The 16,352-nt window shown below is 35.7% G+C and overlaps 1 protein-coding gene and 1 pseudogene across 1 annotated transcript; one reads left to right on the top strand and one right to left on the bottom strand.

Moving 5' to 3' along the window:
• Positions 1-6,619: 6,619 nt before the first annotated feature.
• On the bottom strand, positions 6,620-10,054 carry LOC141723641 (stromal 70 kDa heat shock-related protein, chloroplastic-like; annotated as a pseudogene).
• A 2,870-nt stretch (positions 10,055-12,924) lies between these two features.
• LOC141661393 (zinc finger CCCH domain-containing protein 4-like) lies at positions 12,925-16,060 on the top strand. The gene is made up of 5 exons (XM_074468395.1): positions 12,925-12,999; positions 13,239-13,327; positions 13,737-14,006; positions 14,811-15,034; positions 15,601-16,060. Exons 2-5 carry the CDS (start codon positions 13,247-13,249, stop codon positions 15,914-15,916), a joined length of 891 nt encoding a protein of 296 aa, XP_074324496.1. The 5' UTR covers positions 12,925-12,999; positions 13,239-13,246; the 3' UTR covers positions 15,917-16,060.
• Positions 16,061-16,352: the final 292 nt, after the last annotated feature.

Here is a 16,352-nt window from a genome sequence, read left to right as displayed (position 1 = left end):
TCTGCTTTAGCATCAAACTTTCCATGTTGGTCAGTTTGATTCCTCAAGATAAAACATTTGCAGCCAAAGACATGAAGAAAATTTAGGGTTGATTTCTTGTTCTTGAACAATTGGTAGGGTGTCATACATTTTGCTTGATTAATCAAAGAAATATTCTGAATGTAGCAAGCAGTATTCATAGCTTCAGCCCAAAAATATGTTGGTAGCTTTGATTCTTCAAGCATTGTCCTTGCAGCTTCAATAAGAGATCTGTTCTTTCTTTCCACTACTCCATTTTGTTGTGGAGTTCTTGCTGTAGAAAACTCATGCATTATTTCATTCTCTTCACAAAATGATCTTATCACAGAATTCTTGAACTCAGTTCCATTGTCACTCCTGATTCTTCTTACTTTAAAATCAGGATGATTGTTGACTTGCCTTATGTGATTGATGATGATTTCACTAGCTTCATCTTTAGACTTTAGAAAATATGTCCAAGAGAACTATGAGAAATCATCCACAATTACTAGGCAAAATCTTTTCTTGAGATGGACAACACATTGACTGGTCCACATAAATCCATGTGTAACAATTACAAAGGTTCTTCAATTGTTGAATCAAGCTTCTTTCTGAACGATGCTTTAATCTGCCTTCCCTTGTGGCAGGCATCACACAATCCATCCTTAGAAAACTCCACTTGAGGAATTCCTCTTACCAGTTCTTTCTTGACAAGCTCATTCATGGTCTTGAAGTTTAGATGGGACAGCTTCTTGTGCCACAACCAACTTGTTAGTGTAGGTGCCCTAGAGGCAATACATTATTCTTTTAAATCTTTATGTCAGTTGATCATTCAATAAATGTATTTATTATGACCTTAATTACTGCGATATTTTGTTAGCATAATAAATATCCTTAGAATAATGATACACATTGTATAGTTTAAGTACATGACTTGAACTTGAGATTATATAATATATCATATTCTTAAAGGTCCCTAGTCGAGTATTATTATATAGAACAATAATAATACATAGATAGACTAGTATGTTGTTTGACAAGATAACCACATCTCATTGGTTATAAGTATGGGGATACTAAAGTCAATACATAGGTACATGTGAGAGTACATGGTACTGGACAGACCCACAGTGAGATTCTTCATGTTTAATAAAGTCATAAGAAAGACTCACAGTGATAATGGTGTAACGATCCTTTGACTTGAAATCATTATATTTCTATACGAGGATTAATATACTTTGACTATATTAAAAGTTACTTTTAATCGGGTGATGATAAAAGTGGACATCGGGTATATCATGAGTCGTATGAGAAATATGAATGATATATAAAGGATTTAACCCTCTTATAATTAAGAGAGATATTATTGGCCTCTTGATTGAGTGAGATTATAAAAGCATGGCCATGCTCAAATAATGATTTGTCTTGATAATCTACTCATGGATCAAGTAAACCCGGATTAAATGTTGAAGAGGATGACTAAATACATGCCTCGAGAATCTATAATATGTATGGTTAAAGGGATTATATTACACAAAAAACATTAATCACGAAAGGTTTTATCTAATCACGATTTAATTATTGTTTAATTGGGTAACAATGATGTATTACTAGATACCACTCATTGTTTATAATTTTATTAGAGAATACAATTATTGCCAATTAAATAATAGCCCATAGGGTCGCACAAATAGAGCACTTAACGGAATAGTTAATTTAAATTATGGATTTAAATTAATTGATGATTATTCGAATTTTATTATAATTAAGTAAGACTTAATTGAGATAATATAAATTTGAATTAAAAGGAATGTTTTTGCCCATAATAATTAAGTATGACTTAGTTATTAATTAAATAATAGAAATTCGTTTTTATTATTTAATCCAATACCTACTAGGGTCGGGATTTGCTGTTATGGGCCTTTTTAATCAGTCATTACAAATACATAATGATAGGTTAAAGAGGCTTGTACGTTTTTGAGAAAACCCTAGCAGCAAAGAGAGGCAGAGGCAATTCGGATCATCAAGAAGGAGGCTAGTACATCCATTCCGTAGTCAAGTTCGTGAGACATTCTTGGAGGTGCTCGTGTGGATACCATGGAGGTGTTTCTCCGAGAGGTAGACACAAAGCGTGATAGCTAGGATCTCCGTTGAGTTCGTGAAATTTAAGCTCTTGAAAGGTATGATTCATTATCTCCATAATCTGCCCATAATTATACATGGATCCTGTTTTGGGTTTCGAATTTTTTTATTTTATTTACGTTTATCCGTTGCGTTTTATGCCTCGGAACCCAACACAACTTTCATCTTGACTTGCTTCACTGAGAAGACAAGTGACAGATTCTGCATTAGATGAGTTGAAGTCAGCTAGATACACATTTGATTTTCTCACACCAGTGAGAACCACTTTGTTGCTTCTTTTGTTTACCACAACACATGCTTCTGAATTGAAGGTTACTGAATTGCCTTTATCACAAAGCTGGCGAATACTTAACAAATTGTGCTTGAGACCATCCACAAAGGCAACCTCTTCAATGATGACATTGTCTTTTGAAATCAAGCCATATGCCACAATATAACCCTTGTTGTCATCTCCAAAAGTAATACTTGGGTCAGCTCTCTCCTTGAACTCTGTAAGCAGGGTAGAATCTCCAGTCATGTGCCTTGAGCAACCACTATCTAGGTACCAAAGATTCTTTCTGTTTCCCTGCACACATCAAAATTAAATCAAGTTGATTTTGGTACCCAAGTTTCCTTGGGTCCCGCCTTGTTAGCTTTCTTCTTTGGTTTCTTAGGTTTGACCTCATTTGACTTGGGAATTTCTGATTCATCCTTAGTCATTTGAGTTGGACCTTTGAAACCAGTCATTAAAACAGAATTATCATGCACATTTTGATTAACAGGAAAAGGCATGTTATTTGTAAACATGTTATTCCAGTAAGGCATGCTAAATGGCATTTGTGGTATACTGAATGCAACATAATAAGGATTAGGTGCAAATGGCATATTAGAAAATTGTGCATTCACATTCTGAGCAGACATAACATTCATAGGCATAGAAGGCATGATATACATGTTGGGAATAGAAGAGGGTACATATATAGGAGTAGGCGTGGCAAGTTTGCAATAACAGATAGATGATTAACACTACCACACTTAACACAGATTTTTCTAGGAGCATACTTATCAGGTGTGTAGTTGTTATGTTTATTAATTCCTACTTTCCCATTTCTATTATTTTTCTTTTTAGTTCCTGTTTTATCCTCAGTCTTTTCTAATCTGTCATTCAATTGCTTGATGGACAGATGACCAACATTAACTTTCTTCTCCTTCTTCACTTGACTTGATTCTCCTGAAATAAAATTTTTAGAAACTGATCCATATTTCTCATTTAAATTGGCAAGTTAGGCTTTGCTCACAGGTTTGCTCACAGCCGACGGATGAGGATTTATGTCACTCGACGGATAATCCTTTTGATTATCCGACGGATGACTCTCATCATCCGTCGAGTCTACATCTGTTAGCAATCCTTCAACCAAATTGGATTCCAGCTTCTCCTTACTCTTTTTCCAGACTGCATCACAAAAGGACTCAATACCTTGAACTTTAGTGATTTGAGCATGGACATCTCTGGATGATTACCATACTTTAATCACTTCCTGTTCTCGTTCAAGCTGCTTCTTTAAAATCTCTTCTTTCTTCAAGGACTCAGTTAATTCATCATTAGCAATCTTACATTCTATTCTCAATTTTTTAAATTCAATAAACTGAGATTCTAGCACATTATTCCTCTCACTTAAAAATAAATTGTTTTCTTTAATTCTAGCATTTTCCTTAGTGAGGAACTTAAGTGTAACACGCAAGTGATATAATTCTATAGACATGTCATTGATTGCATCATTACACTCAGCTTTAGATAAATGTGCTAGGTTAGTGGTGATTACCCGATTGCTTGAAGAACTTGTTTTTGTTTCATCGGACTTGGCCATCAGGGCTAGATTGACATAGTTAACATCTTCATCTTCATCCAATCCATCAGCTGCCTAGTCATGTTCCTGTGTATTGAAAGCCCTTTCCTTTTATTTGAGCAACTCAAAATATTTCTGTTTGTAATCAACAGGATCAAACTTCTTTTTGCTGGAATCTGACTTTCTGCACTCACTGGCAAAATGCCCTGCCAAGCCACATTTGAAACATTTGAATTTAGAATTATCCACTATGTTTCTATTTGGCTTGGCTGCTCCAAAGTTCTTTTTGAATTTGAGCTTGGCAAATCTTCTGGAAAGGAATGCTAAATGCTCATCAATATCATCCATGTCATCTTGGCTCAAATAATCTTCATTTTCAGCTACCAGCCCTTTACCCTTGTTCTCACAGACCTTTGAAGTAGACTCAACAGCTTCTACCTTCATCTTTTTCTCCTTCTCTAACTCAGCAACCAGTGCTATGGACCCTCCTTTCTTCCTTCCTTTCTCCATCCTCTCATCTTGCTCTATTTCAAGCTCATAAGTCTTCATGATGCCATACAGTCTCTCCAAGGTGAACTCCTTGTAATCCTGAGAATTTCTCAATGAGACTGTCATTGGTTTCCACTCCTTTGGAAGAGATCTAAGGAACTTGAGGTTAGAGTCTTTTGTCTAATAGACTCTTCCATTCAACCTCAGAGCATTTAGTAGTTTGAAATCTACTAAAAATATAAGTGAGAGACTCATTATCTTCATAATGGAAGTGCTCATATTGCTGAATTAGCAGCTGCATCTTATTCTCCCTTACTTGCTCAGTACCATCACAAATAATCTGGATAGTGTCCCAAACCTCCTTGGCTGTTTTACAATTAATGATGTTATCAAACATATCACTATCAACTCCATTGAACAATATATTCATGGCCTTCTTTTCTTTCCTGACTTCTCAATATCAGGTTATAACCATTCATGCCTAGGCTTGGGAACAGATGGCTCATTTCCAGTTGCAGCTCTCATTGGTACATGAGGACCTCTCTCTATGCAATCCACATAGGCCTCATCTTGGGAAAGAAGATGTAGGTGCATCTTCACCTTCCAGTGGTGATAATTATCTCTGTCCAGAAAAGGAATTTTAACTCCAACATCCTTCTTGTTCATCTTGCTGCTTGTTATGATCTTTACTCTCTTTGTACTTCAAGAGTTTGCTCTGATACTAATTGTTATTCCCTAACAATACAACAAAAATTACAGAAGGGGGGTTGAATATAATTATGCCTTCTTTTTGAGATTTTTAAAACTGTTCTAACTCAATAATATATAAGTGTTTGATTTGCAAAGTGCGGAATGAAAGAATTATATAAATCAAAACACAAGTAATAAAAACACAAGTCTTTAAAACTTTCTGGTGGATTTGAATGTATCCACTATATATATATATATATATATATATATATATATATATATATATATATCGAGAGAACCCTGTGAAACTTGAATAGCTCACAACTGCTTTACAATATATATATATATATATATATATATATATGTCGAGAGAACCCTATGAAGCTTGAATAGCTCACAGCTGCTTTACAAGTGAACAAATAAACTACAGAGAAATTCTTAACAGTTACAGCTTTTTCTATTTCTCTTCTAAAATGTGTTTGCTTAGTTGTTTGTTCTACTAGCTACACTTGGTTTATATATCACCAAGTTTACATGGTAATAAGACAGGATAATATAATAAAACCTATCAAGTCTAACTCCATGCTGCTTCACTACTCTATTCCAGCATCTTTGAATATCTTCATAATAGCATGGAAATGGTAATGCTTCTTTGTTCTCATTTTCCTGCTAAACAGGCTGCCACATTCCTTTTGCAAACACTCAACACATGTGACTGTGTTGTCACTGTCAACAGATATTTCAATTGATCATCCACCGGCTACATGCTTGTTATCCGTCGAGTAGTCTTGTTGATCATCCGTCGGGTAGCTTCGTTGATCATCCGTCGAGTAGCTATTTGACACTTGACTCCATTTCATTTATGCAGAATTACAAGACATCTAATATTTATAATTAATCAACCTATTCTGCATATCTACTAGTAGTCAACATGACTCATATGCTACTACATAATTTACATAAATTATTTGCATAAATGTGCTACAAAACTTATTATTACATAAGCTACTCACCCGGTGGATGTCAAATCATCATCTGTCGGGACTATATTGAATCATCCGTCGGGACTATATTTGATCATCCGTCGAGTGCTACAAAATTCACTAAGTTAAATCTACTAAAATGTTTTGTTCAATTTATCATCAAGTACACAACATATTCCTAACAATTATTGAGCAAGACCTAACCGATATCTTTAACGCATGTAATGAAACTGGAAAAATAATGTTGGTGGCTTGGTGGCCTCATAAGCTTGTGCTTTTGTTACGTGCACGACCAGAGACTATAATTGCACACTTATGCCATTTTTGGACTACCATTTAACCGGAGAGGAACCACAATAGCATGTAGTAACGATTTCAACTCAGCTTGCTAATACAAATATTAACCTATCAAATAACCTACTTTGCTAATTAGGACCTTTCTATAAGACCAAAATTCTCATGATATAGAATACTAATAAACCCCAGTACTAATTCAGTTCCAAAAAATTGTCATTTACCCCTCATAAAAAGGGGCGCCGAGGGCTAAGAATGAGAAGCTTTAACACGTAAAGAAGAAGCATCCATGAGCAAAAACGCTTACTATATTTGGCTTATCAGTTGCTATTTATGAAATCTGCATCAGTAACATCTCCTTCTAGTCCCTTGTTCGATGTTTCTGATGTACTATCTGCTTCACCAGCTGCAGGACCAGCACCAGGTGTAGCACCAGGTTGGTTGTAGAGGGACTGGCCCAACTACATGACTTTCTGGTTCAAGGCAGCCATGGTGTCCTTAATCACCTGAGTCACACCTTCTGTAATAGCCTTTTTTAGTTCCTCAAGTTTTGCTTCGACATTTTCTTTCACTTCTACAGGAACCTTTTCTCCAAGCTCCTTCAGCTACTTCCCTGTTTGGTACACAACAGAATCAGCCTGGTACTTCGTGTCTATTGCATCTCTCTTTTCCTTGTCTTCCTTGGCAAACCGCTCTGCTTCTGATACCATTCTCTCAACCTTTTTTTCATAGGAAACTGTTATACGACTCATTTATTGTCAACTAAACAAACTTTGTTGCATAGCAAAGTCCATCTCTCCATCTTAGCTTTCTCGGCCGTCTCTTAATTAGACGCTGTAGAGCTTGTTTGTCCTTCAAAAGATCTATGCCCTCATCATTCTTGAAACTCAATGCAAGCCAATCAACAATTCTCTGTTTGTGGCATATAATGTATATGAAACTTCATCAGAAAACCAAGATATATAACACAATATAACCAGAATCCAGAGGTGGCAAAAAAATTAGATTACCTTATCAAAGTCATCACCACCGAGATGTGTATCTCCAGATGTCGAAAGCACCTCGAACACTCCATCACCAACTTCAAGAACTAGAACAAGGATACACATATTAACAATAAACGTATACTACACCGAGTGAGTACCCTATTTAAAGTACGGCATATCGTAGGCACATACAGTGATTTTTTTTTCTGGGGGGAGAATGGAAGTTGTTTACAGAATGGAATCACAGAGTACGATTAATTTTTAAAACATCGATTAACTATTAAACCCATTAAAGGTAGTATACACAATATCACTACAGAGTATCATCAATTCTTGAAACATAGATTGACTTTTAGAACATGGACATAAAAATACATATTTACGCTTTCAAGTGGTGAACAATACACGGATACCAGAAGCTGTGGGGCAAATATATCCCATATAACATGGATACATGAAATTCATTATGGCTTTATATACCACGATGTAACCAAAAGCAACTTCAATATATGGTGTTAACTACCAATTATTGGTGCAAAGATGTTAAGAAGAATAAGGTATGAAAAAGCTTTGGCACAGAACATCTACATAAATACTCTACTAAAAAAATTAGAAATCAATTTCACCTTGTAACAGATATTAGAGATATTAAAATAATATTATAATATCAACATATCTCAGTACCTGAGACATCAAAGGTTCCTCCTCCAAGGTCAAAAACAAGAATGGTTTCATTGTTCTTCCTTTCAAACCCATAAGCTAAAAACGCGACTGCAGGTTCATTGATAATTCGTAGAACTTCTAATCCGACAATTCGACCTGCATCCTTTGTAGCTGTACGCTGGGAATCATTGAAGTATGTCGGAACTGTCACGTAGGGATGACAATTTGTACCGAACCGATGGATACTCGATCCATACCGATCCGATCGGTTTTTACCGAACCTGAATATTTCGGGTTTGGATTCGGGTTCGGGTTTGATTTCTAAACCCGAATCATTTTCGGGTCGGGTTTGGGTTTAAGGCATGCCGTTCCGAACCCGACCCGAAAACCCGAAACCCATTCCGTTCCGACCCGAACCCGATTCGAAACCCGTGTTAATATATAAATAATATTTTATATTTTATAAGTAGTAATATAATATATAATATATTACTAATATATGTAAAGGTCAAGATTCTTGCATTATTTCACTAACAATTTTATTCATAGAGGTATGATCCATTGTCTTCTCTGAACCCTCTAATTCAACCCTAAAAATTTTAGTATCCTCATATTTATGAACACTTTGCTCGAATCAGATTCTAGTAATTTTTCACCAGAGTTTGTGCTAATTAAGGTGCAATTTGATAGTAAATCTATAAACCCGAACCCGAACCGAACCCGAACATCGGGTTTGGGTTTAGTGGTTCAGGTTTTTCTGGGTTCGGGTCCGGGTTTGGCAAAAATAATCGGGTTCGGGTTTGGTTTTTGCTAAACCCGTTTCAACCGACCCGATTGCCATCCCTACTGTCACGACAGCCTTTGAAACTTTTTCATTCAAAAACTTTGACGCATCATCCACAAGCTTTCTCAAGACCTATACCCAAACATAACACAAGACATTTTGTCAAAATATATATTCAACCACATCTTGCTACTCGAGTAAATTTTTTATGTGTATTCTACTTTTAACTTCCAGTAATCTGTAATTTTATATAATAGTAAGCAACTACCCAGAACATGTTTAGCAACAACAAAAACTACCAACATGTACTATAAGAAAAAGAAAACATATCACTCCAAGACCAAATCAAGCCAACCACATAAACCAATTTTGTGATAACACATGAAAGACCCTGTGTGCATAAAATCCCAACTAGAACTTCAGAATGTAAACAATCAAATAATATGCAAATCCGGTGATCCAGTGATTCATAAGCGCCAATATATCAGTCACTGTAAACAACGCAGTAGGACATACTTACATACTCGAAGACAAAACAAACTACGATCACATTTCACAACAATTTAAAGCAACAAATTGAACTCGATAAATTAACAGTCTTGAACACATTCATACTTAACATATTTATGTATATACTTGAGCAGAAATTTCCTCAGCAGCAAATTGTTTTCCAATGGCGGGACAATCGAGCTTAACATTCCCATTCTCATCTCTAATGACATTATAATTAACTTGCTTAGCCTCCTCATCAACCTCAATCATTTTCCTTCCAATAAACCTCCTAACCGAAAAGAAGGTATTCTCTGGGTTAACAACAGCCTGTCTTTTGGCAATTTGACCCACCAATCTATCCCCATTCTTCGTATACGCCACCACAGACGGTGTCGTTCTCTTCCCCTCCGTATTGGTAACAATCACCGGCTTTCCGCCTTCCATAGCACCCACGTCTGGATTAGTAGTCCCCAAATCAATCCCCACCACTTTCTCCGCCGTGACTCGTAACACATGGCTTCTTTTGTTACTGCATTTTCTTAGCCTCGGGAGTGATGATTTAGGGGTTGTGAATGATACTGAGGTTTCCGAAAAAGCCGGACTTGGAGGTGGTTCGGGTCGGGTTGGGAGTATAATTGGGTCCGAGGACGTGGATTTGAGCTGCGGTGGAAGCCATGGATTATAAAATGAATTGAAGACCTATGTTGGATTATATTGTTGGGCTGCCTGTTTGGGCGGACAAATCCAAGCTATGTATTTAACAATGAAATATGTTTTTTAAATTATTGTTCCAAGGGTCACATAGTCCAATATCAAAATAATTCTCAAAATAACTCTAAAAAACACCTAACATTTATTAATTATATATAAATCGGGGAGACTCATATTAATATATGTAGGGCCACACAAAGGTCAAAAATCGAACCAGACTGGATCGACTTGGACCAAACCGAATACCGATTTTTTTCAGAATTAAGGACCGAGGATCGGACCGGCTCTATCTGGTATTGGTACTGGACCGGACTGGAAAAGCCCGATTTGGACCGGAATTGGACCGGTTTAATTAATATTTATATAAAAAAATTATTTATATAATTTTATTTTATTTTTTCTTTCAAATTAATAGACATTAAAAAGTTTGTTACTTGGTACGTCAATAAAAATTAAAAGTAAGTACATGTCTTATTATTTTAAGAGTAAATATTATTTTTTAAGTGTATGAATATCAATATTTTATCACATGAAGTACGAAATTTAGTAATTTAAAGTGTGATATCGATCTATTTTTATTATATTAATTTATTATCTATTAATCTAGATCAATACAACATGATATGGGTGGATGTTTAATATTTATATATGATCTTATAAGACATGAAGTAAATATAAAATAATTATATATACGAATTCAGGTCCCTTCAGGTGAAGACTGAATTTTTTCAATTATAAGTACTAGGGACCGGACCGGGTATGTTCGTTTCGATTCGGGTCTTGGACCGGTAGATCCGGTCCGGTCCGGGTTACAGGTCCAGACCGGAATTTTTTGCAGCCCTAAACATATGTTTTACATTTATGATAAATCAACCAATCACAAATCAACAACTCATTTATCGGAAAGTTTTGAGAATTTTTTTTGGGAGCTCTAGAATTACTCTAATTCAATTCAAAGTAGTGTTAATTAATCTGAATTGGTTGTTTGTAATTAACTTTATTGAAACATTATGAAAGTAAAAAACATTTACACCTTTCAGTTTTAAAATTAATTTTTTAAAGGATTCTCTCGTTCCCTTTTTAAGAAATTTCTCTCTTAAGTGCTAGCCTATATATACATGTGCGGCCTCATTTTATTCCAAGGAATGTTTCAAAAGATTAGCCCTGAAAAATTAGGGATACGTATCTCCAGAGATACGCATCCCGCGAATGCGCATCACAGGATACTCATGTCTCACAGGCGTATCTTTCCCTATATTTCAATTAGGAAAAGGGAAAAGAGTTTTGAAAAAATTAAGTTTGAATACGTATTTCTTTAATGCATATTTGGGAATACTCATGTACAGAATGCGTATCCTTTATAAATTATTTTTTTATAAATAAGTGAAGACACGCGTATCATGGATGCGCATTTGCAAAATGCTTGTCTTTTGTAAATTCTGATACTCCTTTTCAAAATTCATATCATGTTGATATTTTGGGCCATGCACTCCAAATTTGGGTATTTTGGGCAGTTGATGCTGAAATCTTGATATTTTGGGCATTTTATCCAGTATCTTCGTAACCCTTATTTTATGTGATTTTTTCTAAAATTTATCTAAGTACATATATAGATAAATGGTAAGTTACACACAGCCTCTTCTGCACACACTACACGGTCTTCCCACACACAACCTCGTCTACACACACAACAACATGTGCCCAAGCAACACAAAAATATTTACCTTCTCCACACTAAGTCTAAATAGAGTAAGTACACAACATTTACGGCCAAAACCAGCCTTTATATTCTTGCCTCAATAAATACAAATGACACAGAGTTATGGCAGAAGTTCACAACGTTATTACTCTCCCGAGTTTCGTTCCTCGTACAATCTACCCACAATATAGTTAAATTTCCCCCACCCAAGTATTTCCCCCATTATTACATATATATCTACTTTACAGGCAACAAAGTATATCATAATACATGTTTACAACTGAATTCCTAATATATATATAGATAGATCAACCGCAGCTTTAACTGTCAGACAGATTATAGAATTGTTCCACATGCCTTGCAACTGCTTTTTGTGTGCCTGTCACTTGTACCCTTTTTATTTGTCAGTTTCACTTGTCATCCAACTGCTATGATTCATCAAAATCGTCAATAACTGTCACCAAGTGATTTGCCACCTTCATTCTATCTGTTGCGAGGACTGTTGACATGACTGTTGCCAAGAGTCTCAATTGATCCAGTCTCCCCCATCTAATCTAAGCACACTGAATCTCCCCATCACTGCGCGTAGAGTTGTCGCCGACTAAGTGTCATCATGCTCAGCCATGTTAATTGTCGCCGAGTGGTGTCTCATCAAACTCATTTCCCCGATTCATGTCCAGCAAATATGTCATACACATGAATTATTATGGAAGAGGTCGTCCTTGATCTCGTGGAAATTCGTTGAGATCAATATCACCTTTTACCCTTGCATTACAAGTAATCTCAATTTTTAATTCTTTCTTGTTATCCTTCCCAAATTCCAATCATGTTCTTATTCTTTTCAGGTATTTTATATGTTACTATATTTATCTAGTGTTTAACGTACGTATGTGAGTCTAATATAGAGGTGGAATAGAAGATGAAAGGAGTAGGTAATGGACCCACAAATGTTACGCTAATTAAGTATGAGCTTAAATTTATAATTTTCGGTGTTTAAGCATATGGGCCGAAAAACCCAATTAAAAAGGACGCCATTCCGATTATTGGGCCAAAACCCCAGAAAACGGGCTTTGAATAGTTGGCTTTCCAAATTCAAAACAAATTCAGTCTTGTATCGGACCCTATCCCCTATAATGTGTATAAATAAGACTGCGGAGTGGGGTGAACGGGGTCACTATTAATCCTGCGAGACCGTGCGATTTGCGACAGTTTACACATCCACGACCGCCGTTGATTTCCAAAGGTAAGTTAAATCAGTCGATTTAATAGATTTTTAATCTCTTTTTATTCTGCTTAATTGTTATGGGTTACTCATTAGAATCAGGCAGATTCTAATGAGTTTAATTTGCATATTTGTTGCTGATTGAGATCAGCAACAAATATGCAAATTTTGTGTATGTAGATTGTAGTGTAAGATCATGGGAAATTAAGAAGGCTTGAAATTGTTATGTAATAATGTATGTGTCCCTCTTTTGCATGCAGTTAATATTATGGCAAATAGAGGACAGGAGCGGACTGATCTCCCAATCATATGCGAGACATGCCTCGGAGACAATCCGTATGTTCGAATGGTAACTTTTTCCCCCATTTTTGCTTCCAGTTATTTTATGCTACTGGAATGATACCTTAAATTTGCACTTTGTGTTGTTTGATTTTGTGTTGAACCCAGGGAATTTTATCCGATTTTTTTTATCATCCTGGGGCTATATAAACTGTTGCTCTTACCTGATTCCGACAATCAATAACATATAGAGAAGATAGTTTTAAATTGTTAATGCTGATTCTATAACTTAAAAAAAATTGAATTGGTACCAGTGCAGTGCAGGAGTTGCGTTATTATTTCATAATTCTTTTAAGAATGTGTTCCTTTCTGCATGTTAGTCTACTAACAAAAGAAATTGTTGATAGTCTGGGAGGTATTTGAATAATGTACTGGGTATGCTGAATGCTCTAACCATGACTGTGTTGCATTTTATGCAGACGAAAGCAAATTACAGGAATGAGTGCAAAATTTGCAGTCGGCCATTTACGGTTTTTAGGTGGAGGCCTGGCCGTGACGCGAGATTCAAAAAAACTGAGATTTGCCAGACTTGCAGTACACTGAAAAATGCATGTCAAGTTTGCATTTTTGATCTCCAATATGGGCTGCCTATTCAGGTTATAGATACCACACTAGGTATCAATTTCAGCGGTTCCTATCCAAAGAGTGACGTAAACAGGGAGTTTTTTGCTGAGGAGCATGACCGCAGGGTATGTAGTCTCTAAACCCAAATGTTATTCTCTTTGTTTTTAATTAGTAAATCGGCATATATAGACGTCTTTCTACTAGTCACTTTCTCAAAGGTCATATTTATATAGAACCATTTCAGATGTGTTTGTATGTTTAATTATTGTGCAGAAGATTATCACCTAAGAAACCAGTTGCAGTATGACGGAGATCACTTAATTAATGATATTGCAAACATAATGACTTATTGACTTGACATCTTTACTACAAACAATGGACTTGTAGTCTAGGGTCTTGAGTTGGACATGTGCTCTTTGTTGTATGATTGGTTGGAGTTTTTGGGTTCTCTAGTGCAGTAGTACTAGATTACATATTTCAATGGCATAAAAATAGGTTTTTTTGGCATATCAAAGGTCACCCAAACCACGAGTTTACAACATATTTCTTTGCTAAAATAGGGTTGCACTTGCATTTCTACGAACATAACCTGACCTGACCTGACCTGTATGTCATCAAACAGTATAAAATATAACAAGTATATTCTTTAGATTCCTTAGAGAACATGGATACATGTTCTAATGTTACACTGCAAAATTTAAAATTTTGCATGTTTTTGGCATAAAATGAAGGAGGGTTTCCAATTGTCCATACCATGAGTGTCAAGTGTGACACGGGTACTTGAGGTCGAATAAAAAGCCGAGATAATATTGATAATCTTCCATAATATTGTGTGATTATTATCCCCTTGTTACTTAATACTAATAGCATGTATATTTAAGTTTTGACCTTTTTTACATATATATTTACTTCCAATTATTCTACTTCAGGCAAGAGCAGGCATGGATTATGAATCTTCATATGGAAAGATGAAGCCAAATGATACTATACTAAAACTTCAACGAACAACACCTTATTACAATAGAAACCTACCTCATGCTTGTACTTTCAATATGAGGGGAAAATGCAATAGAGGTGCTGCCTGCCCTTATAGGCATGAGATGCATGTTGGCGGAGAATTATCGCAGCAAAATATTAAAGATCGTTTTTACGGGTATGTGAATTTATCTCTCTCACGCTGTACCTACATAAATATTTAGTGCACTAGACTAATTATCACAGGCACCAGACTGGGTCTAATTTCCATAGGAGTTAAAAAAATTATTTGGTTAAAACTTTAAAAAAACCTACCAACATTTAGAATTGATGGAACCGTGCAAGTTCATCTAGATGTGGTAACAACCAACAGTGTACGACCATTTTTGTGAAATGCATGGCAAAGTCAAATGATTTTTTATTTTTTAGAAGTTTCATGAGCTTATCAGCTGTCTTCCTCCTGTTCTGCTTTAGACTCTTTACATCCAGATTTTCACTTAATGTGTCATTTTCATTTCGTCCATGCCTCGAGGGGATTAACAAATTCTAATGCAATGAGTTTTATGTTTATGTGCTTGCCTGTATTGTTTATATATTTTTACCAAGAATCCATAGAATAGAGAACCACAGGCTCTCGAGAGTCCATTCTAACTTTAGCTTTTCTGAATATATAAACTTAATCAATTTTAGCCTCGACATCCTCTGTTTCACTTATTTTTAAACTCTTTTTGGTTGTGAAATCAGGGTTAATGATCCAGTAGCAATGAAGATGTTGAACATGGCAGGTAAAATGCCCTCATTAGAACCGCCAGATGATCAAAGAATAAGAACTCACTGTGTGGGACGGCTTGATGGAGGGATTAATGATCAGGAAACAGGATATTATCCTTCTATGATCAATGAGCAGGAAACGGGATATTATCCTTCTATGGATCCTCAAAGAATGGGAGCAGTTAATCCGTTTCAAGGAGGATCTTCTAGGGGGTCAAACGTGAACATGACTGGTTTAGAGAAGCAGCGCAGCATTATCAATTTACCCAGGAGCCATAGTGGCTTGTAGTTATTTCTATCTTGTACAAAGGCATCAAAAATCATTTACCGGCCCATAACTATTCCTAGTTTCGTAAAACTGTTATTACTGTTTCGCCAATTACTCGTTTTTTTTGTAGTCATGATTGGTTAGATCCCCCCTTGATCATTACTCTAATATCCACATTTCTTCTATTTTTTCAAGTTCAATGAAAAAAAAGAGACCTCAATCGTAAGGACTCTGCCGATTGCCGATTTATCCTAGTTTTAAACTGATTAAAGTGATATTAAAAAGCATATAAAACGTAAACTTGTTAATGTTTCCTCCAAATCGATTACTTAAGTATTTTTTAAAGGGAGGAAAGTCATTAAAAATTGCACCTGCAACACCCTTCCAACTTCAATTGTTTATTGTTTATACTATTATATTAAAGACAAAATACTTGTAGACGAAATACTTATTGATC

The sequence above is a fragment of the Apium graveolens genome, chromosome 5 (assembly GCF_009905375.1).
Source record: "Apium graveolens cultivar Ventura chromosome 5, ASM990537v1, whole genome shotgun sequence".
Lineage (NCBI taxonomy): Eukaryota > Viridiplantae > Streptophyta > Magnoliopsida > Apiales > Apiaceae > Apium > Apium graveolens.
This window is presented reverse-complemented; position numbering and strand designations above follow the sequence as displayed.